The 21,700-nt window shown below is 45.5% G+C and overlaps 2 protein-coding genes across 7 annotated transcripts in view; both read left to right on the plus strand.

Moving 5' to 3' along the window:
* The window catches only part of LOC142901852 (ras-related protein Rap-2c), a 114,910-nt gene that overhangs the window by 85,630 nt on the left and 7,580 nt on the right, over positions 1–21,700 (plus strand). The window lies entirely within an intron of this gene.
* Positions 997–18,857, plus strand: mbnl3 (muscleblind-like splicing regulator 3). Of its 6 annotated transcripts, none has more exons than XM_076046562.1 (8): positions 1,000–1,433; positions 8,204–9,340; positions 13,279–13,443; positions 13,675–13,878; positions 14,172–14,411; positions 15,569–15,722; positions 17,745–17,839; positions 18,661–18,827. In XM_076046562.1, the coding sequence occupies exons 2-8, from the start codon at positions 9,167–9,169 to the stop codon at positions 18,676–18,678; spliced, it is 1,050 nt and encodes a 349-aa protein (XP_075902677.1). In that variant the 5' UTR covers positions 1,000–1,433; positions 8,204–9,166; the 3' UTR covers positions 18,679–18,827. The 6 variants fall into 6 exon arrangements, with proteins under 6 accessions (XP_075902673.1, XP_075902676.1, XP_075902677.1 ...); XM_076046563.1 differs by having other exon boundaries at positions 1,001–1,433; positions 18,658–18,795; XM_076046558.1 differs by lacking the exon at positions 17,745–17,839 and having other exon boundaries at positions 997–1,433; positions 18,658–18,857.

The raw sequence follows: 21,700 nt of genomic DNA on the forward strand, positions 1-21,700 counted from the left end.
TATATAGATTTTTTTTTTTTTTTTTAATGAAAACTCAATCATCCTATTCAGCCCATTTAGACCAAATCCAAACATGTTAAACCTACACGGGATACAGTCAGACTCTTACTGGCTATATTTCCGTTCAAAAAGACACTTTAGACTTTCCACATAGCTTTCATGTCATGTGACCAATTAAGTCAAGAACAAAATTCTTAACCTTAAACTCTATCTATCTATCTATCTATCTATCTATCTATCTTATTTTTCTATGTGACCCATTGGTTTAATGCAGTGGTTCTCAAACTTTCTGTCACGCCCCACCTTGGAGGAAGAAAATGTTTCATTTTTCAATTTTTCAGATTCGGGGCTAGAAGCCCCAAATTTGACGTGGCTGTGTCTTGAGGGATCCCGATGAACCTGCAAGTGGCCCCATGTCTTTAGGACAAAGTTGACTTTTGACCCCATAGACTTGCATGGCATTAATGCCATACTAGTTATTATGACATGGACAAGTAAATCGCAGTCTTCACAAAATATTACTGCTTCTTAATGTCCTATGGATTTGTTATTGCCACTTTAACCGAAAGTAAATAGGCAAATTCCCTCTAGTTTGCACTAATATTGACATTTACGTTGACATTTTTAATATAAAACACACAATTTTATTTTAGGCACGTCTACTTGTGCACGCGCATGTTGTGTTGAGGACTTTAAAGACGGCTCGCAGTTGTGTGTGTGTGTGTGGGGGGGGGATTTATTTGGTCGTTCGTTTGTTTCTTCTTCGCTACGCTAACGGCGGTGCCCCGTCGGTAACTAGCGAGGTGGAACATTACGCACAGACTCATCCTCTCTCTGTTGCGCAGCTGATCGTCGCCGTGGTGTCACACCTGTCGTGTGCCGCAGTCGTGAGTCGACTGACTCCCACCTATTTCAAACATTAACACCCCCCCCCCCACACACACACACACACACACACACACACACAAAACAAAACGCACGACCTCTTTCCCAACTCCTCCCTCACCATCTTGCCCTCCCTCTGATTTCTCCCTCCCTCTCTCTTTCTCTCCTCCTCCTGTGCACCGGGTCAGACTGCGGATCAGCCGAGCGAAGGCAGGCAGGCGCTGCCGTCATCGTTTCAGCTGTCAGCCGTCTCCAAGCGCGCTTCTTTCCCGCGACGACCAACGCTTCTTTTTTTCTTTTCTTTTTTTAAGTTGCGCTCATCCGTTCTCTTCCTCCTTCTCTCTTTTATTTAAGTTCCACGCTAGCAGCAACGCACGCCCAATCATCATCTTTCTTTCGTTTCGACTCCGTCTTGGTCACACCAGATTTGGGAATTGCGTCTCCAGCGTGCATAATAACGCGCAACTCTACATTTTTCAACTGCGTCAGCTGAAGGGGGGGTGGGGGTGGAGAAGACGTCGATCTGGCCACAGTTTGAACTGCATACGGTAAGTGACTTCAAGTCGGTTTTTTTGCATTTGTATGTTGAACTCACGTCGCAGTGACCCCCCCCCCTTCTTCTCACGCACCCAAATTGCCTGTTGCTTGGGAAGCAAAGCTGCGACGTTATCGTTTCATCTTATCTATCGGCGCAACATCTAGCGTGCGCATTTCTGTCGTGTTGCGCTTTATACTGAAAGCCACGTACGCAAAACACAGTGTGCACGCCAGGGTTTTGGATGTTGCTGCGCTGCTGTTTGCAGCACTAGTTGTTGTTTTCTGATGAGACTTCAGTGCGGATCTGCTCTCCGGGGGCTTTTCCCCTGCTGTGTTTGCCTTTGAAACCACCGTCGTCTCGCTGATGGACAGAAAGCAGCTCCCTCAGCCGCTCATCTCTTTGCTTTTTGCTGCTTACTGGTCTGCAGAGTTGTGAATCCAGCCTACATACAGAGCAAGAGAGTCACTGGGACACCGAAGCCATCGCGGTGTGCAGCACACCTTCCCCACTGTCTGAAGGTGTGTCACCATCATGTTGGCATGTGTCATTGTTACCAGCCAAGACCAATTATCTTTCCTTCCTGAAATGCACACCTGTCTGGTTAGCTCATTTTTTTTTTTAAAACTTCACTTTAGTCAATATAAACTGCTCCAGACAAATGGGCAAACACTAACCAACGAAACCAGTTTTTGACTCCACTCCCATCAACTGTCAGAAACGCCGTATATTATATGTGTGTATGTATATATATATATATATATATATATATATATATATATATATATATATATATATATATATATATATGTATATATGTACATATATATGTATATATATATATAAATTATATATTATATTAAATATAATGTAGAAAAATAAAGATGATTAAAAAATTTTAACTAGTGCATATTAAATGTCATTTTAAAATATTTTTAGACAGCCTGTTAACCCTATTGCATGTGTGTTATTAAACCGACGTTACTGTGGCATCAGAACAAAGCGCAGTTGGCTCAATTGCTTTGTCTGCCACAAACTGTCTTATTTGTGAAACACTCTTTGGTTCAAATTAATATTTGACTATGTCAATTATCAACTTGTCTTCTGATGTTCACAATAGGGTTTGTTGGAGGATAGACCGTCTGCTACATAAAATGTAATAATCTCAACGTAATGCTGCAGCAGTGAAAGGCAAAGATGTGATGCTACCAATACATTGACCATTTTTAACTTTAACTTGAGCCCATTTCATAGCACTTGGAGGAGGGAAGGAGGGAAATACAGGCTTGGAAGCCCACACCTTTTTATCTCATTGTTTAAACTATGAGAACAATGACTTATCTCAACTCCATAGTTTTTCCTTTGCTCCATGCATACACTGTTGTCCTGTATGACAGCCTTGTCATTTGCTTGTTTGAATGGGACCCAGTGCCATAATGAGCTGAAAGGATTACTGATACTTAACCTAATTACTTTGCTCTGCCCCTCTGCTGCTTTCACTCTCATTGCGTTTTTATGGTTCTCCACCTTCTGCTTTTTAATCAATCACCTGCTCATCCGTGCTTTGCTGTTTTACACTTGTCCTTGTCACAGCAGTCTGAAGAGTTGCCCCTTTACCAAGCTGCTGCACAGACTTAATTTATTCTTTCTCCAGAGTTGTTCTCATGACTCATGGCTTCAGTATTTGTTATCCAGCCACCAGTGCCCCTCGAGATAGGTTCACCAAGCATGTCGGAATTGGGGAAATTCCAAATTAAAAATGCCCGCACCAGAGATCAGCCTGCAAAACCGAAGTCAGACAAAACTGTTTCTTTTGATTGGTCATTTTAAAATCATTTAACATTGCCTGTGTGAAAATGTTGACAGCTATGTTCTTGAGATTGTGCCCTCATCTAGAAAAAAACAAAACAGTTTTAGCCCTTTTGATCAAAGTCACCACCCCCTATTTTGTCTCATGCACCAATTACAAGCACTGACCTGCTGTTACCTCTTGAAACTGACCTTGAATGTGGTGGAGTGAAGATCGACCAATCGCCTCCAGTGTCTTTTTGGAAAGGGCCTTCCCGCACTTCCCTTCCATTCCCTTGGGGTGAAGACAGGTTACACCTGGGACAAGTTGCCAGTTCATCACAGAGCCATATAAGCAAACAACAATCCACATTCACACACAACTACAGAGAATTTAGAAATACTAATTAGCCTAATTAACCTCACAGCAAGGCCCCGGGTCGTAATGCATCCTTCTTGCTGTGGGGCGACTTTTCAGTCACCCGTGCATTTTATATTTTGACTAGTGCCTTTTTCGTGTATTCACAACGTCAGGGTGACTAATCTCAACGTGCAGACAGACATTGTCAACATGTGCTCCACCATCTCCAGCTGCAGAGTAGAGCCTTTAATAACTAAGACAAAATCAAACAAAGTCATTTTTTAACATCCAAAGGAAGATCATAGTAGAAAATGAGGGCTCTTGCTCTTCTGCTAAGAACCAACGCAAAAACTCCAGCGTGGTCGGGACTGGAGTGTGGCGACAGAGCAGCTGCGTGCTGCTGTGGAGGCGACACCCAGCCGCCAACCCCGGCTTTAATGATGTCACCGCTCGGCTGAAGGTTACGCTGACTGTGGCGTCCCTTTGGTGCACTGTGTTTGATGAGGGACGCAGTTGGCTGGAGTCAAAAGCAGACACCCCCCATCCTCACATCACACACACACACACACACACACACACACACACACACACACACACACACACACACACACACACACACACACTCACTCTAGCCCCTTCATCTTAAAGCACCATGTTGACCCCGGCCTGCTGACTACCGGAGCTCCTCCTGTCAGAGCAGACACCTGAAGGACATGCAGCAGCTCGATTATCATGTATCGTTATTAGGGCTGTCAGCGTTAACACATTGATCGCGATTAGTTAAATACAATCCATAACGCATACATTTTAAATCACATTTCAAACGTAAGGCCACGTAAGCCTTTTTATTCCTTTCACTAACCCGTAGTAGGCCTCTCTGGCTGATTTCTGGTAAGCAGTTAACTATCAAGACTCTGCGATTAATCACAATTTAAAAAAATTGATCTTTTGACGGCGTTATATGTCAATATCTCTATTGACAATGCTGCACTTTTTCAAATGGACAGCGATGCCAGACCCATGTTGTGGGTCAGGCAGCCACCAGTCGTCAACTCGCTTTTCAGTATTAACTACTTCCTACTTCCTCTTCAGTTTGGTGGGAATTCTAAAGGCACCAATTTGTATTTGAATCCCAACCAGCCACCCCTCCCATGGAGTATTGGTTGTGCTCATTCGCGTGCCTTCTTGTGTAGCTTTTTGTTTGCTTGCTAGTGTTCATTAGTGTTGCAGGGGGAAACACATTAGGATTGTTGTGTCGTGCTGGCACAAAGACAATGCAGGCAGGAGAAAGGAGGCGTCGAGCCGTTTTCTTGCGAGCTCAGATCTTCCCCATATCCTTGTGTCTTATCTCTGCCGAGGTAGGATTAGGTAGGATTGTTGCGCCATAATGGATCATGGCAATAGATCTGTCAGTGGAATGCCATCTGTTTAATGGCCGGGCTATAAAACATGCAAATCTAAGGGGCTGATGTTTAGTTCAAAGTGAGGAGGCTATTGGCTGTTTTGATTTTTTTTTTAAATCTTATCTCAATTATGTCTCTCTCAAGTGTGTGACGTCTTTTATCTTTGTACTTCATTTTCAACACAAGAAAGACAGAAAACACATTGTTAGAGTTTGCAATTTATTGACTGTGGCAATTTATCACATTGTGATCTGTGATCTGTAAGAAAACTCTTGTTTTCTGTTTAGTTTTTTTTTAGTTTTAACTTGGCCCAGTCATTTTAAATCCTGTTTTCTTACACACAGTCACAGTCACTAGATGTGGTCTAAATGTCACCGCAGCTGTGTTGATCCCACGATTTCATCAGCGATCGGTGCAACACTTTGGTTAATGTTTGTAGATAAACACACCGAGCCAAGACATTGAACCTGTAAAGGATTCAACCTGCTGGTCCTGATTCACACAAACCCTCCGTCACTCTCAGCCTCTGTGCTTATCAGGGATATGAGACACTGTAGATCAGTGTTAGCATTGCAGGTTAGCTGCATTCAGTTACAGACAAGCTAACAACATTGAACCAGCACAGTTGAAGCTAGCATGCTAGCATGAAACCAAAGAGCACGCTGCCTTGCGCCGCCAGGCTCGCACTATTGCGACATAACTAAGTGCAAGAGATTGTGACCTCTCCAGTGTAATGCGCACAATCTGACCAGATTCTGACTTCACATTTTGTACCTTTTTGTAAAGCTCTCACAGACCACTATTTGTTCACGTTGCAAACACAGGCCATAATAATGAGCTTGGCATATTTATTGCAGCCTCACATTATGCCCTGGCATGATTTCTCTATTTTTAACCTCCGCCATTGTGTCCAGTATCCGCAGAGGCTGCGATAGCGGCCAGAGGAAAAGCTAACAAAGAAGGGAATAGGTCGCTAACATTTGAATATGCGATGGACCCACGCTGGCCGCACTGTGTTTATCCCTAAGTCAAAAGCTAAAAGTGAGCGTAAGCCTGGAGCTGCTCGCTGGCTTTCCAGGAACGGTTGCAATGGCAACTGCATGTGTGCGCCATTTGGTGTGTGCCCGGTGCGGGCGAGGAGAGGAAGTGAGGGCTGTTACTGAGGAGTGTTTTCGACGGAGCCGGGTGCACACTGCTGCTGGGCTGCGTCATCACGTGGTCTGTGAGCAGGCGACTGAGCGAGCAAGCGGGCGAGCAAGCGAGTGGTCACCTGAAGCCGATGTGGAAGCTCAGGCGCAGGACGATTGAGAGGAGAGCTCGTCTCGCTCCCCCGAGAAAAGTTTCCATCGATCAGAAATAGGCTGGGAGGAGTGAGAGAAGGAGGAGTGAGAGGAGGAGGAGGGAGGAGGAGGGAGCAGACTAGCAAGGAGAGGAGCTGCTCTACCTGCTCATCTGTCATTGCTGGACCATGTTTTATGTTTTTTTTGGCCAGGATGTTTTTGTGCGAGCGGAGGTGGGTGTATCACTTCAGCTTCTGCCCCCACCTCCACCACCCCACCCCTCTTTTATCCCTCCGTCTCGCACCACACTGCAGCGTTCTCCTTGTGGGCCGTGTGCACGCAAGCACACTCACACACACACACACACACACACACACACACACACACACACACACACACACACACTCACACACACACACACTCCCCCCTGTAGGTTCCTCCGTCTGTGTCTGCTGCCATCAGACTCAGGGACTGATAATATCTGCTCCAACCCCTCTCACCTCCTCTTCCTCCTCCTCCACCTATACCTAATCCGTCTCTTCCTCCTCCTCCTCTTCCTCCTTTTCGTCCTCTACCTACTCCCTCTCTTCCTCCTCCTCCACCATTATTTTATTATTTTGCACTTTTGCATCTCTGCTTTTCCCTGCTCACTTTGTAATAATGCTAATTCACACACACACACACACACACACACACACACACACACACACACACACACACACACACACACACACCCCACCCCCTGCGTTGTTGCCTTTAACTCCACACAAAATTCAAGTTTGGACTTTGTCTTTTCTCAAGAGGAGCTGCTGCGTTGCGTTATATTCCCCTGACTGTGTATGTGTCTGTGTGCGTGTGTGTGTGTGTGTGTGTGTGTGTGTGTGTTGTTATTGAGCCACTTGGCTGATTGTTATCTGTATTCAGTTAGTGTCTGGACACGTCACTCTGCTGCTCTGCTGCCTCTGACTGAGTGAGTGAGTGAGTTTCTCAGCAAGCTGCATTGCATCCAGGCTGTGTCGCACATTTGAATGTGAGGCCATAACTTATTCCTTCGTGTCTGCCCGGCGACAAAAGGCTGTTAGCAGCAGCAGCAGCAGCAGCAGCAGCAGCAGCAGCGGCAGTGGCAGCGTGGCGTTGCACAGTTTGAACATTAGCTTGTGGTGCGGCTATTACTGTGCCGTGCTAGTGGAAAAAAAAAAGATAGGAAAAAAAAATCCTAGGAGGACCGAGGACGGACTCTGTGGAGGGAGGAGCTGCTGTGGAACGTGCCGGGTTATTGGTTGCTGCCAGCGCCGTGCATGCCTGTAAAACTCCACCTGATTGGCTAACAGTGAGCCCAGCAGCAGCAGCAGCAGCAGCAGCAGCTGTAGTTGTGAAGAGCTGCCCGGCCCATCCTCTTCCTCTCCTCACTAGTTCTTCCTCCTTACTCGGCTCTGGGATTTCTCACCGCGGAGCGCTGGAACGTTCCCGCTTCCAGGTGACCAAGAGAGAGAGGGAGAGAGAGAGAGCGGCGGCGGCCGCTGCCTGCACATGAGCGCACGCCGGCCGCTCAGCTCGGAGGAGTTGCAGTGACGTCGCTGTCCTGCCTGCAGTCTCCTTCCCTCCATCCTCCCTCCCTCCCTCCCTCTCTCTCTCTCTCTCTCTCTCTGTCTTCTATCACTTAATCAAGACATAGCTTGCCCTCTCCCGTTCATCCCTCCCTCCCCCCACTGTCCCTCCCTCCATCCCTCCCTCCCTCCTGTGAGCTCCGTTCCTCTGTTTGTTTGTCCTTGCTCTATTCCCTTCCCACCCTCCTGCCTCGTGGTCCTCGTCACCCTCGGCTCAGACGGGGGTCTGCGCCAGGTTATTCACGCTTTTTTGCGTTTTATCCTCTCAACAGGCTTCCGCCGCTGCTGCTTCTGCTGCTGATGTCCCGTTGTTAATGTTTGCCTCTCTCTCTCTCTTCCCACAGTTTTGCCGCAGACACAATAAGCAAGGACATGCTGAGGGCAGGTCAGTGAGGAGGATGGCAGCCAAGGAAGAATAGGCGCCGGCGACGGAGGGATGAGAAAGAGACTCAAATAAGTGGAGGAAGCCGACCTCCCAAAGTGCCTACCTACTGCGAGGGGTCGCCCAGCACGCCCCACCCCCCCCCGATCCACCACCCCCCCTGACGTCGTAGTGCCGCCTGACTGGCGGATGAGAGCAGCAGCAGCGGGTCGGAGCTGAGCGAGCGCTCGGCCTCGGACGGGGGCTGTATTTCACCCCGACGCCCTCGGAGTCGCCCAGGCTACGGATTCCCACGCTAGCCAAAGCTGAACGGAGCAAACTACCCCCCCGACAGACACACCATCGTTCCTCTTCCCCCGGTTCAGCTTCTGCTTTTTGTTCCTCTTCGGAGAAATACTCCCTTTTTCTGACTGTTCAAACATATCCAGCAGCAGCGGCGGCGGCGCCAGCAGCAGCAGCAGCAGCGGCTCCCAGCCTCGGCCATGCTGACGTGAATGTAACGCTGATTCAGGTGAAGAGCGACTCTCTCTCCGACTGATCCCAGCATTCCAGAGTGATGCGCTCAGAGTGACACTGTTGGGGTGTTGTTTTTTATTTTGTTTTTTTGTTGTTTTTTTTCCTCCCCCTTGGAGTCGGAGCTGGCCTCTGCTCTCCGTTAACACCCTCTATCTCACAGCGGGCCAAAACTTCAGCTGCCACTTTTCCCAGGAAGAACTAACAATCATCCCACCCAAAGTACAAACTCCAAAGGGACTCACTCTCCATTTGCACTGGCTGGAAGAGAGAAAGAAAGAAAGAAAAACATCTGCGCTCCTCTGGGTTTTTTCCTTTTGCCGGGGACTTTTCCTACATCACTGTTACTCACCCGGTCTGTCTGTCCGTCCGTCCGTCCGCCCGTCTTTCTTGTTTCTGCGAGTGAGACCTCATGGCCGTCAGCATGACCATGGGCCGGGACACCAAATGGCTGACCCTGGAAGTGTGTCGCGAGTTCCAGAGAGGCACCTGCTCGCGCTCCGACGCCGAGTGCAAGTTCGCCCACCCCTCACGCAGCTGCCATGTGGAGAACGGCCGAGTCATCGCCTGCTTCGACTCCCTCAAGGTAACGACGCGCTGCTGCCAGCCTCTTGTTAGCTGAGGAGCACGTGTCGGTCCGCTTTTCAGCTCTGAAGATGTGTTTTTGTTGAAGGCTCACGCCGTGGGTGTGTGGAATGTCGGACATCAGTTGCGTTTTTTTCTGTTCACATCAGATTTTTAACTAAATTTGAATAATTAGGTGATTTTTTTTTCTTTTATTTGTTTAAAACCCTTTTCACTGGGAAGTTAATTTACCTTCTGGGTCTTCATTTTTCAAAAATGTTTTTGCCTCAAAAATCCCCTTTTTCTGCTTTTTTTGTAAGTGGGTGTAGGTGGGTAGGTAAGTAGGTGTTCAATGTAGTAAACCCAATCAGGGAAATATAAGCAAATGAAAGCGGCAAGTTTGCGATTTTGCGATTCCTGCTTGAAATTACAATTTTGCTCAGTCATTACGGGGTCCGGAGCTGTTAATTCTACTGTGTTAATAGAAAGAGAATGGTAGGGGAGGGAGCGCAGAGGTCTTCAGCCTGATTAGAGCGTGTAACTGTGTCTTGCTCATTGATTTGCAGCAGTGTGTGTAGTGATGTAACACAACCTGCTGTGTTAAAGGGATAGTCGCCAGTGGAAAAAATGATTCCCCAGCATCAGACAGTATTGCGGAACCCCCGTTCTATCTCCTTATTTAATGCAGTAACGCACAAAAAAAATACAAGTTGTAACAATTGCGCTTCTTTAGCTGTTTAGCTGCGGCATGTTAGCCCCGTCAAGTAGACTGTACTGCTCTCCAGGACCCTGAGAGGAAAACCGCCCACTTGGAAGCTCCCTCCAAAACGTAGCCTTGGCTTTTTTCCCCCCTGGTTGTATTCACACGTCTGAAAGCAACTGTGACAGAACGCAAGCTTGCTTCACCACTGCAGTAAATACAGCAACTTTAACACCAACTTGACCAATGTTTCATACATGTGTACTCCCCTTTTGAAAGGCTATCGCTTTGCACTGTTCTCTAAAAATTCTATTCATCATGGCCTCATCGACTTTGCTGATCAATATCCACTAAATGTTGGAGCATCAATCAGTTGTCCACGTTTGATTTCTGTAATAGCTCCACTTACTAATGGCTAATATGCACGTCGGCAATCAATAGCCATTGATTTTTGTAGCTGTGGTTTCGGTTGTTTCACAGACGAGAATAATTATGTGAACTGGCATTTTTATTTCCCATTTTCAGCCTCCATTATGAAATATTATTTCCTTGCTAATTTCTGCTTTGGCTGCTTCCACACGACTGCGGCTGCACCACATATGTTTCAGGGAAAAACTAAAAAGAACTGTGCGTATTGTATTCCATAGGTGCTTTGACCTTAAATGGACAACGGCACTAAAACAGAGGAAACGCTGTTGTCATACATGTGCGTCTGTGCGAACGGTTCCCTCTGTTTCTTCCATGAGGGGAGATCGCGAGACCCAGACAAGGGTGCTTTCTGCCTGAGCGCAGCTGCTGTCTCCTCGTTTATTGAGTTAGAATTTATTATTCAGCCATTTTTCTGTGTTATGTCCTCCAGAGCAGGATGGAGGGGGAGAGAGAGAGAGAGAGAGAGAGAGAGCGAGAGCGAGAGAGCGAGAGAGCGAGAGAGAGACAGACAGGGCGGCCTAGCAACAGCACCGGAGTGCGTACCCATTGGATAGTTTGATCTTCCTGAGTGGCGTGGCTGTTTTTAGCACAGAGCAACAAGCCCGGCTCTGTGCTGCTCGCATCCGTGGCAGGAAGAGGTGATCTGCTTTGTGCCAAAGGCAGCCAACGAGCACTGAAGGCCACATTTGGTGTTCCATTTTTAATTTTTTTCGAAAGCCCAGAGGTCATGTTTGGTAGTTTGAGCAAGAACTTGGTGATGGTTGAAGGTCAAAGCAACCTTTTTCTTTTATCAGCAGCTGCAGCAGGGCTTCAGTGTGTCAACAACACCCTCCATACAACAGGCTTTCTGTTCCCATTGTGGATTCAGCAGACAGGCGTTGCTTTTTTCTGTGTTTTTTCTTTTTTTTTTGGATGGAGAAAAGGAGCGCCTCCCTCTGCAGCATCATTCTTCTTTTCTCCCTCCTCCCCAACACCCGCCCTTCCCCATCGCTGTTAATTTTCATGGATTTATCTGCTAATGGCCTCGTCATCCTGCTTCGGTCCGAGTCGCCTGTCTCTGTCTCCCCATCCTCCCTCTGTCGGGTCTGTCTGGTCATTCTGAACCCTCTGCAGACTGGAGAGGGAAGGGCCAACTGGCCGCCACCTAGTTCTTTTTTACTTTGTTACCTGGTGCGCTGCTCCACCACCCCCCGCCCCCCAGCACCACCACCTCGACAGTCAGTCTAGACGTCACGTCTGCCCGGCATGCAGCACCGAAGCAGCATCGCTTGGCGTCATTGCAGGCGCACAACCAACCTGCAAAAAAACAGAGAAAGACATTTTGGCCTCTTGTAAAAGCAAAAAAATTCAAAAGAATGGGTTATAATGAATTAAATATATTATCCCCTGTAAATGTTAATCGCTAAGAAGCTCCAACAGGCTATTTTTAATTGGAGTCATGCTGGAAAGTGTGAGCATGTTTCCACGTGTGCGCTTGAATTTGAACATTTCTCCATGTCTTGGCGCTCGGTGCAGAATACATTGCGCTGCTTTGTTGCTTGTTTCCAACCTTTGTCTCCAACCTCGTGTGTCGGTTCTGTGTGACTCCCTTGTGGACGCTTCCCTCCCGAGACGCTGTAGTTGCCTCCCTCTCTCCCCTGCTGCCAAACCCTTCTTCTTTATGTCCTCCTCCCAGCGTGACATCATGCGTCGCCGTCAGAGGCTCTGCAGCATGACGTCAGTTTTTTTTTTTGTCTTTCATTTTCTTTTGCTCAAGTGCTCCATCAGCTGAGGCTCGCCTAATAAGAGCCGGAGCGTGTGTGTTGTGTGTGTGTGTGTGTGTGTGTGTGTGTGTGTGCGTGCGTGCGTGTGTGTGTGCGTGAGACGGTGAGACGGTGGCTGATGCTTGTGGTGGTGGTCCAGCAGCGCCGTCCGCAGAGGCAGACAGCTGCTGGCGACCCAGGGGTTTAATGGAGACTGCAGTGTTTCTTTCCTCAGTGCGTGTGTGTGTGTGTGTTGACCTGCAGTGTTCCTGCAGCACCATCTTCACCTTCCCCAAAGGCTCTGGCTGGGAGGAAGGACACCGGCTCGGATAAAAAAATTTGGGGGCAAAGTGAATTGCTTTTTTACAATAATGGCGCGAAATCTAACAAAGTTAGGTCCAGGAGCCAAATGTGACGAATGAAAGCGTTGAGCTCCACGATCCTCGTCTCCTCTTTCACCGCAGTTTTCCACAGTCACGTCAGGCACGCCTTTGTAAGCTGTGCATAATTATCGTGTAATTGAAGACGAAAACACAATTGTGGTTTATCAATTTAAAAGTGAGTTTAAGACCTTCCACGTCGTCGCTGTGTAATGAGGATCAATTACTTAATGGCATTTCCAACTGTATGGAGCAATCAGATAATGCTTAATGGAATCATGCTAGTCTAGGACACTGCTACTGTATGTGCCCTCATCTGCTAAAATGACCATGTGCTGAACTTTCCAAATAGCAACGCTTACATTGGGACCAGCTCAATTCATATGTGAAGGTCCTGCAGTTTCACCACGACACACACGGTCATGAAATTACATTTGCAAACTCACAATTTCAAAATGCAAATTTTTTCCTTTTCCCTGAAAACAATAACCTTGTTTTTATACCTGCCTAAAGGAAAGTACACCCCCCACCACCACCACCACCACCACCACCACCATTGAATCATCTTTCACTTTGTTCTAAATGCGTCAACCCTTTCCCTGCTCGGCGACGGGCTCGGTCTTGTCTTTCAGTTTTGCCTCTCTTCTTTACATCACCCAGCTTGTTGTGCAGTCTGCGGCGTTCTCAGCGGAACCTCTCTCCTCCACAGGGACGCTGCACCCGTGACAACTGCAAATACCTCCACCCGCCTCCGCACCTGAAGACCCAGCTGGAGATCAACGGGAGGAACAACCTGATCCAGCAGAAGGCCGCAGCAGCCATGTTGGCTCAGCAGATGCAGTTCATGCTGCCAGGAGCCCAACTGCAGCCCATAGTGAGCAGCAGCAGCAGCAGCAGCAGCAGCCCACGCGGCACATTTTTTTTTTATATATCACTGTTGTCACAGATAAACCAGCTCTTGAGATGAAATGATCTTTGTTGAAATGCAAAAGTCAGACTCGTTATTTTTAATACACTATTTGTTCTCATTTTCCTTATAACGAATACAAAATGCCCTCTGACTTGTTTTTCTCTTCCCATCTCTGCCTTTCACTTGGTGCCTCAGACAACATTCCCAATGACGCCTTCCCTAGCAACCAGTCCCAGTATGGCATTCAGTCCCTATCTGAACCACATGGGCCCCAGCATGGGCCTGATGCCTGAGCTGCTGCCCAGTGCGCCCCTCCTGATGCCCGGGAGTCCCACCGGCCTGGCAGCCATGGCGAACGGCACCTCTTCGCAAAAACACACGCGCACAGACAAGCTGGAGGTACGAGAGCCAGCGTGCAGTTGCTGTGTTTGGCCTCGGCGCGATGAAAAGCAAACGCTGTTTTCATCACGCTGGAGCGGTTTTATTTTATCGAGTGTTGGCATGTTGTTGCTTTTTTGTTCTCCCTGTGTCTGCGGGAGTTCTCCGGGTTCTCCGGCTTCATCCCACATAAAGAAAACGCTCCTCCTGTGTACGTAAAAACCAATTGCAAGAGTGCAATTGGTTTGAAATGAAGCTTTTAAGGAATAATGAGAGCATTGCCATTACAACGCTCCCGATATTCCCTTGGCCAGGTCTGCCGAGAGTTCCAACGCGGTAACTGCACGAGGGGCGAGGGCGACTGCCGCTACGCTCACCCGATGGAGGCCGGCATGGTGGACAGCAGCGAGAACTCAGTCATCGTCTGCATGGACTACATCAAAGGCCGCTGCAGCCGAGACAAGTGCAAATACTTCCATCCGCCGGCTCACCTGCAAGCCAGGATAAAAGCGGCGCAGCACCAGGCCACTCAAAACACAGCGTCCGCAGCCTTGGTGAGTCACCCTGTTGACGACAAATGCCTTATTTTTTTCTTTTTAAAAGCTCCAGAACATTAGCCAAGGAGCTAAACACACTGTGTCTGTTAACCCATCAGCTGCATTTGCCACGTGTGCCTGAAGAAGCAGTGAAACTGGAAATGCTTTTCTTGCTCTGCCTCGGTGTTTACTGATGCGATGGAGAATCGGGGCGTCTTGTTATGCAAAAGGGAGACAGGAATTTGATATTACAGTCTGGTGATTATGTTTTGGTGAATGCCTACCCCTGTGCATGTGTCTGAGCTTGTGCTCAGTATGGAAGCTATGAAGGAAAAGGTTTGCTCATGCCGTGCAGCTAGTATTGTAGTCAAGAGTGCACCAACGGAGACCAAGACTTTATATATCAAAGAAGAATAACAACAAATCAGAAAAAAATTACCAGGATCTGGTTTAAATTCAAGTTTGCTTCTAGATCAAACAGCAACATCTCTTTTCAGCAAGGTATCTTTTAATAATTTTCTTCAGCATTTTGCTGCTTTGCAACTATTTTGAACCATTTTCAAAAAAAACAACAACGCTTCATAAAATTAAAAAATAAATGAACTAGGAATAAGGGGGTGTGTCACTCTGGTCATCATTTCTTCAGTATTAAAAACATGTTTTTATTTCCAGCCTGTTTAATGCTGCTTTCGCACTGAGTCACCAGAGCAGCAGCCAAGCAAAGTGTCAGTCTTGGAGAACCTGAGAGAGCTGGGCAACAGTCGGTACGCTGGACCTCACTCAACCAGCTTTCCTCGCCGTCGCTGTGTGACAGCTCTGTGCCGCAACTCCAAATATGATTTGTGCGTCGTTGTCTCCCCACCATCCCCCGACCTCAAAGTTATCTTGCACTTGCAGTTTGATGTTTCAGCAGAGGCGCCATTAGCGAATGAAATCACAGCTCTCCTTTTTGCTCTTGGTCTGACCTGGCTGTCCAGCAGCACTTTGCCTAATCGAACATCCTGCAGTGTCCTCTTGTGGTGGTAAACAGAATCATCCATCTCGCGCCTCGGTGCACTGACATAATAACGCGTTTACTGTCAGATCACGCTGCTCTGTGTGTGTGTATATACAGTAGATCTTTATGGGGGTTACACTGAGATCACCCTCCGTGATCTGCGTCTCTGTCTAACCAGGCTCCACCGGCAGGTGCCATGCAGCTGCTACCAAAGAGGCCCATCATGGAGAAGAACAATGGAGCTGCTGCCGCCGTCTTCAACCCCAGCATGTTCCACTACCAGCAAGCCCTGGCCAACATGCAGCTCCAGCAACCAGCCTTCATCCCCACCGGTGAGCCTCCGCACACGTTAGCGTGACTGAAGCATCATCTGACACACTGGTTCCAGAAGGGAAGCAGGACGACTCCTGATGCTTGGTTCTGCCAGGGTCGTTATGCCGTAAATGACGAGGTCATGCAGGTGTTAGTAGCCACTGCATGCATATGGTGTCTTTGTGCAGCTTCTCCTCGGTGCTCACCCCGTCTCGTCGTAACCAATGCTTCCCTCTGTGTCTGACATCCGCTCGGACACCCTCCTTCCTGTGGAAACTTCCCACCCTGTTCCGTGTGTGTGATTAAGCGGAAATCTAATAACCAGTCATCAGCAGATGAACAAAATCCATTAATTTGAATCAGCACGATACAGTCAGGCAATTGATCACGTAATTGAGGGAACGTTCCCTAAAAATGTAGTATTATATAACCAATCCATCAAGAATAAGTGCTAATGCAAGCTAGTATTGAAGTGGTAGCTGTGGACTCATTAGTTTACGTCTCTCGCGGGAGTAAATGAGACATTCGGCTAACATTTGTTTGGCGCGCAGGGGCGACCATTATATAGGAGCACTCGAAATACATTTCTGATGTAAAGAAAGAGTGGCTGGAGGAATCTTTGAAGTCTGTCAGGCTTGAATTATTGATACGCAGCGATCCTAAATTATACAACACAGGGGTCTGCAACCAAAACACCCACGTAGCAAACTGTAGCTCCTCTCTGTTCAAGAGAGATCATTGCACAACGCTCACACACATTATTTCTCATGCACAAGTTTCATCCTCATTCTCTCATTCTTGCATATAATACTACAGTGCATCAGCTGAAGGCAGTTTCTTATCTTTTAGATTCACTGATTAACATATGTTGTTGTGTTGGCTTTTTTTATTTGTCAGAACTTTGTCTTTTCTATTTTTTTAATCAATAACAGCAATTAAACAAATTATCATACACAGTATTAGCAACAGCAATGCTGGTTCACAGGAAAATGCAGGAAATGCAAAAGTTTTATCGAAAACAAAAGTGATCAAAATGTGAGTGAATCTTCCATCACTTGTTGTTTTCATAGTGATGCTTTTGAGTTGTAATTCTGAAAACAGACCTAGTGGACCTGGCCAAAAAATCTAGTGAGGTTGTAGCTGTTGAAACCAGGAGCAGCAGAAAAGGCTTCAGTTATATCTGAAAATGGTTTTCAGTTCTCTACATGGACGATAATATCAGCCGGTCTGCGAGTTATATTTTGTGCCTCAAAGTGAAAATACAAAGAACCTGGATTCCATTCCAGTGTAGATAGTGTATTTTCTTTTCTTTTTTTTTTTTTAAACCAAGCTGAGCTGATCAACTGGGAGATAGATAGCTCCTCTCTGGACACAACAAGCACCAACTTGTAATGTTGACAATCCAGTTTCTGTTCAACAGTAACACAGTGAGCTCAGGGTTGTGCAGTGATGCCAGAATTTGTCTTTCACCTTTTTGTTGATTTTGGCGCTTTTATTTATTTTTTTAATACATTTTCTTATGTTGTCTCTTACCTGGTAAACCAGTTAGAATTTGACATTTCAGCAGGTTTATTTCACTTTTTAACTTGCACAATTTAGTTGAATATCATGTGACCAAACCATGTTGCGTCACAATAGGAATAATAAGTTAGCTTTGTGTTGATGAATACTGTGAAAGCACTGAGAGAGAGTTTTCACATCATTTGCTGCCTCCATCCATTTGGCCCGTCCATTTGAATACAATTATCAGATTCTCCAGTCTGATTGGATTGTATGATGGTGTATTGCCTTGTTTGTTTGTTCATTTGTGAGTGTAACTTTGCCTTTTCTTTCATTTTGCCAATAAGTATATATAATTTTTGTTTCTCTCTTGCATGTGTCTTGATACTTGTTCAAATTCATCCCGGCAATATCACTGGACTTGTGCCATGACTTTTGATCCTGCACATTTTGCCATGGTAACCATATCATTCCTGTCCCCTCCCCTCCTTCCCGCCGACATCCTCGTCCTCTGTCTTTCGTCTGAAACGCCCGAATAAAAGTTCCCATGATGCACGGTGCCACCACCTCCACTGTTTCGTCGGCTTCGACCCCAGTCACCAATGTTCCTTTCGCTGAATCTGCCGCCTCAAATCAGGTTTGCTCTTTCAGTTCTCTTTGTTTCAGCTCAGGTGGTTCTGAGTTCTGTTCAGTTCTGTTCAGTTAGCCTCCTCTCCTCAAAGTTGAATCAGTGTAGACGCCTGACTGTGTAGCGCCGTGTGTTGTGTTCGCATCTCATCTGTCTGCTCTTGTCCAGATGTTGTGATGTCAGCAAACGAAAAGAGAGGTTACTCTGAGAAAAAAAACATCACAGTTAACAGTGATCATCTAATCTCACAGTTATATGTATATAAATATATATTGTACATACAGGATGTCTCAGGACCTCAATAAACTGCTTTATTTAAACTTTCTCCCATAAACTTTAAAATCCTAATTCCCCTCACTGAAGAGGACACACGTGCAAGTAGTTTTAGTCTGAAATTTTCTGATTTCCTGCAGACATTATAATATGTTGCATGTATTTCTGTTTACTTACAAAGAATATCTCAACGGATCACTAACCCGCTAATATTCCAGCCTGATTTGACCATTAAGTTTGTTATTTTGCTGCTCAAAAATTGAGGGAATACTGAAGGAAAATAGTTCACACAATAAAAGGGTTTCATGTTCTGTTAGCAGCAGCTATTCAAAATATATTTTACATGTCACCATTGCTGCTTTGCTATTTGCTGTGACAGTAATTTGAAACAAGCATTTTCAGTGTTTTTTTCCTGCTCTACATTAGTCACATTTTGCACGCTGCTTAATATCCCCCAGTCCTGCTCTGCAAGTAGCCTCTCTGATAATGTACGCGTCAATTCTCTGCAACGCCCACCACTCCCCCACCCTTCTCTCTCCCCCCCCCCCCCCCAGTAGACTCCACAGAACTCCTGACCCCGGATCCAGTGGAGCTGCAGTGCGTCCCCATGGAAACCCACTTCTGCCCCGTCCCCAAACTGCTGGTGGCGGCTCCGGTGGCGCTCAACTCAGTAAGCCTTTCTCGAAACCCAAGTTAGAGCAGCCGCCCCGAAGCGTGCACGCTACAGGGATGGGAGGGGGGCGGGGGCGGGGGGGTTGGGTTGGGTTGGGTGGGGTGGGGGTCATTTCTCTGAATGCATCAAACATGTGCCTCACCGACTGTGCACGCTGACATAGAGTGGCGACAAGGAAAAAAAAAAAAACTTTGAAAGAGGATAACCTGGAGTGAGTGAGGAAAAAAACTGCAATACAAGGCCGGACTCCCAACTAACTGTTGCCTCAGTGCAGCCATCCTGATGCAGAGTGACTCAATGAGGCCGAGCAATAGAGCTCCTCATTCGTACAGCCATACATGCCCACACCTTAAAAGTGCAGCACACTTGTGCACGCACAAAGAAACACACACGCACACACACACACACACACACACACACACACACACACACACACTTTTCTCAGACTTACGAGCCCTTTATGGGTAGGAGCCATCACACGAGGCCACCCGACACATTTGAACGTTCCAAAGGCAGAACTTTCAGAGGATTTGTCACGCGTCACGTTTACGTTCAGGAACGGCTACGGGATGAAAATGTCTTGTGTTTTGTGCCGCATCGTCGAGCTTTTCTCATGGTTTCATCTCACCCAATGGATTGTCAGTGAGTTGCTGTTAATTTTGTTGTTTGTGCCTTTGATTTATCTGCTCAGCTGTAGAGGAGGACTTGGCTCCCCCAAGGGAATCCAAAACATATGAAAGCATTACATTGAAGGGTTATCTCATCTGGAAAGGCAATATCTGACAAAAAAAAAAAAATATATATATATAAAAAAATATATATATACATATATATATATATATATATATATATATATATATATATATATATATATATATATATATATATATATATATATATATATATATATATTATACTAGGTACCAGAGATCATCATGTATAAAACTAGCACAGGGATCACCATTTTAAGATTGTCTATAACTTTCATTAATATTTCATGCTAATCATCTAATGATCACTTGTAATGTACTGTAACAACCTCAGCAAACAACAAACCGACAGAACAGAAAGGATACAAGTAATTCCACTAGCATGCAGATTTGGAGGATTTTCTTCATTTCTACTGCCTTCAAGGAGGCACGGTCGCTGAAAAACCTAATTGAAGGGATGACCTAGACCTAAAGATCGAAGAGGCGTTTTTAAAAGTCTGTTGTTGTTTTTTTACATGATGCAAGGTATAAATTCCACTCCACTGCTAATCTTTGCACCAGACACTAAAGACAAATTTTATCCCACAATTAGTGAACTTGACAGCAACTTTAAAGTTTTATGATGTCAGCAGGAGTGTACAAGATTGAAGCTGGATTTGCCTCCAGATGTTGTGCCTATAGTTTGCGTGTGCCAAGTGATGGTGTCTGCAGAAAGTTGCCTCACTGAATGCAATATCTGTAAAAACAAACAAAAAAATGCTATTCCTAGCAGAAAATGTTTGTTTTTTTTGTTTGTTTTTTTTTTTTTTAAAAAAAAAGATGGTTTCTTCAATATTATCTCACATCACGTGGATTTAATAACTGAATGCCTGGCACCGGATAGTTGTGTTTGTGGCTCTTCAGGGAGAAAGCTAAGAACTTGAAAATGACCCGTCTGACTTAACAATGCGTCACCTTTTCTACTGATGTTTTCCTCTCCCTTATAAGAGCCTGAATATGGCATCCACACTTTAACATAACTAAGTTGTATGGAAGACAGGGCATGGAGTAATATATAACCTGTTAGATGTCTGATGGCAAAAGAAGATTACACAGTAAGTGTATCTATTCATATATTTTCATCCAAGAATGTTTGGGATTAACTGGAGACATTTGACATTTTTTCATAACAGCTCTGGACACTGTGCTGAGTCACCTTTTCCCAAATTTAAACGTGCCTCTCGTAAGTCTTCTCAGACCACAGCTGTCAGTTCACTGTAACTGCAAATCATTGCTCAAAGATAGATGTGTTGTATTATTTGGGACTTAATTATAACAGCATAGAAACATCTCTTCTATCTCCACTCGACAGCTGTGCTGTCGTATCGTTATCGTAAAAGAATGAATCACTTGTCGAGGTTCTTAAATGTGTTGAAAGAGACAGTGGATGATGTTTTGTAAGATGTAAATGTTGCAGATACTAAGACATTTCCCACTGAGCATTATTCATTCAAATAATGCTACTGTGCTGTGAATGTTTCTACTGCAAAAACTACACATGGCCATCTAAGTGACAGGCATGTTAAAATGTAATGGCTCACTATATATAAACAATTATATTCTGACGTCACACTGGTACCATAGAGATACTGTGTTAAGACATATTAAGGTATGTGTATTGTTATTTAGATTTATTAGATTTATATTTAATGTCAAAGAGTGGTGTGATGACTTTTAGGAATAACTTTCACCCTCACAACATATTGGCCGTAATTGGACAATTATTTTACTGTACCATCTCATGCCAGTGAATTTTGTACCCCTACCTTTGAATGAGCCAAAGTGCCCAAATTGCAATGTTAAACCTGTATACCAATTTTACAAACACTAAACAACTAAATATATGTATTTTCTACGCTTAGGTTTGAAGAATTGAAAGTTGAAGCGTCAATGTTTGACTGACCGGTAAGAAGGAGTAAATTTACAAAAAAAAAACATATAGCACTTGCGATACAGCTCAGTAATGTAAAAGAAGTGCAATGAATACATTACTATTTGTCTGTCTAAACATAATACTTGATTGACTATAATCTGACTACTTTTATAATCTAAATTCCCTTGCACCTTGAGACAAAATAAGGCTTTTCCAGTTTAACATTATTATTATAAATTATACACACCAAACTGAGATCAAACTTGTGATCAACCCGAAGATGGGAATAGTGTTGCGTAAGT

This window comes from Nelusetta ayraudi, unplaced genomic scaffold (assembly GCF_046127955.1).
Source record: "Nelusetta ayraudi isolate G7.1 ecotype Tasmania unplaced genomic scaffold, CSIRO-AGI_Nayr_v1 ptg000090l, whole genome shotgun sequence".
In the NCBI taxonomy this organism is placed as follows: Eukaryota; Metazoa; Chordata; class Actinopteri; order Tetraodontiformes; family Monacanthidae; genus Nelusetta; species Nelusetta ayraudi.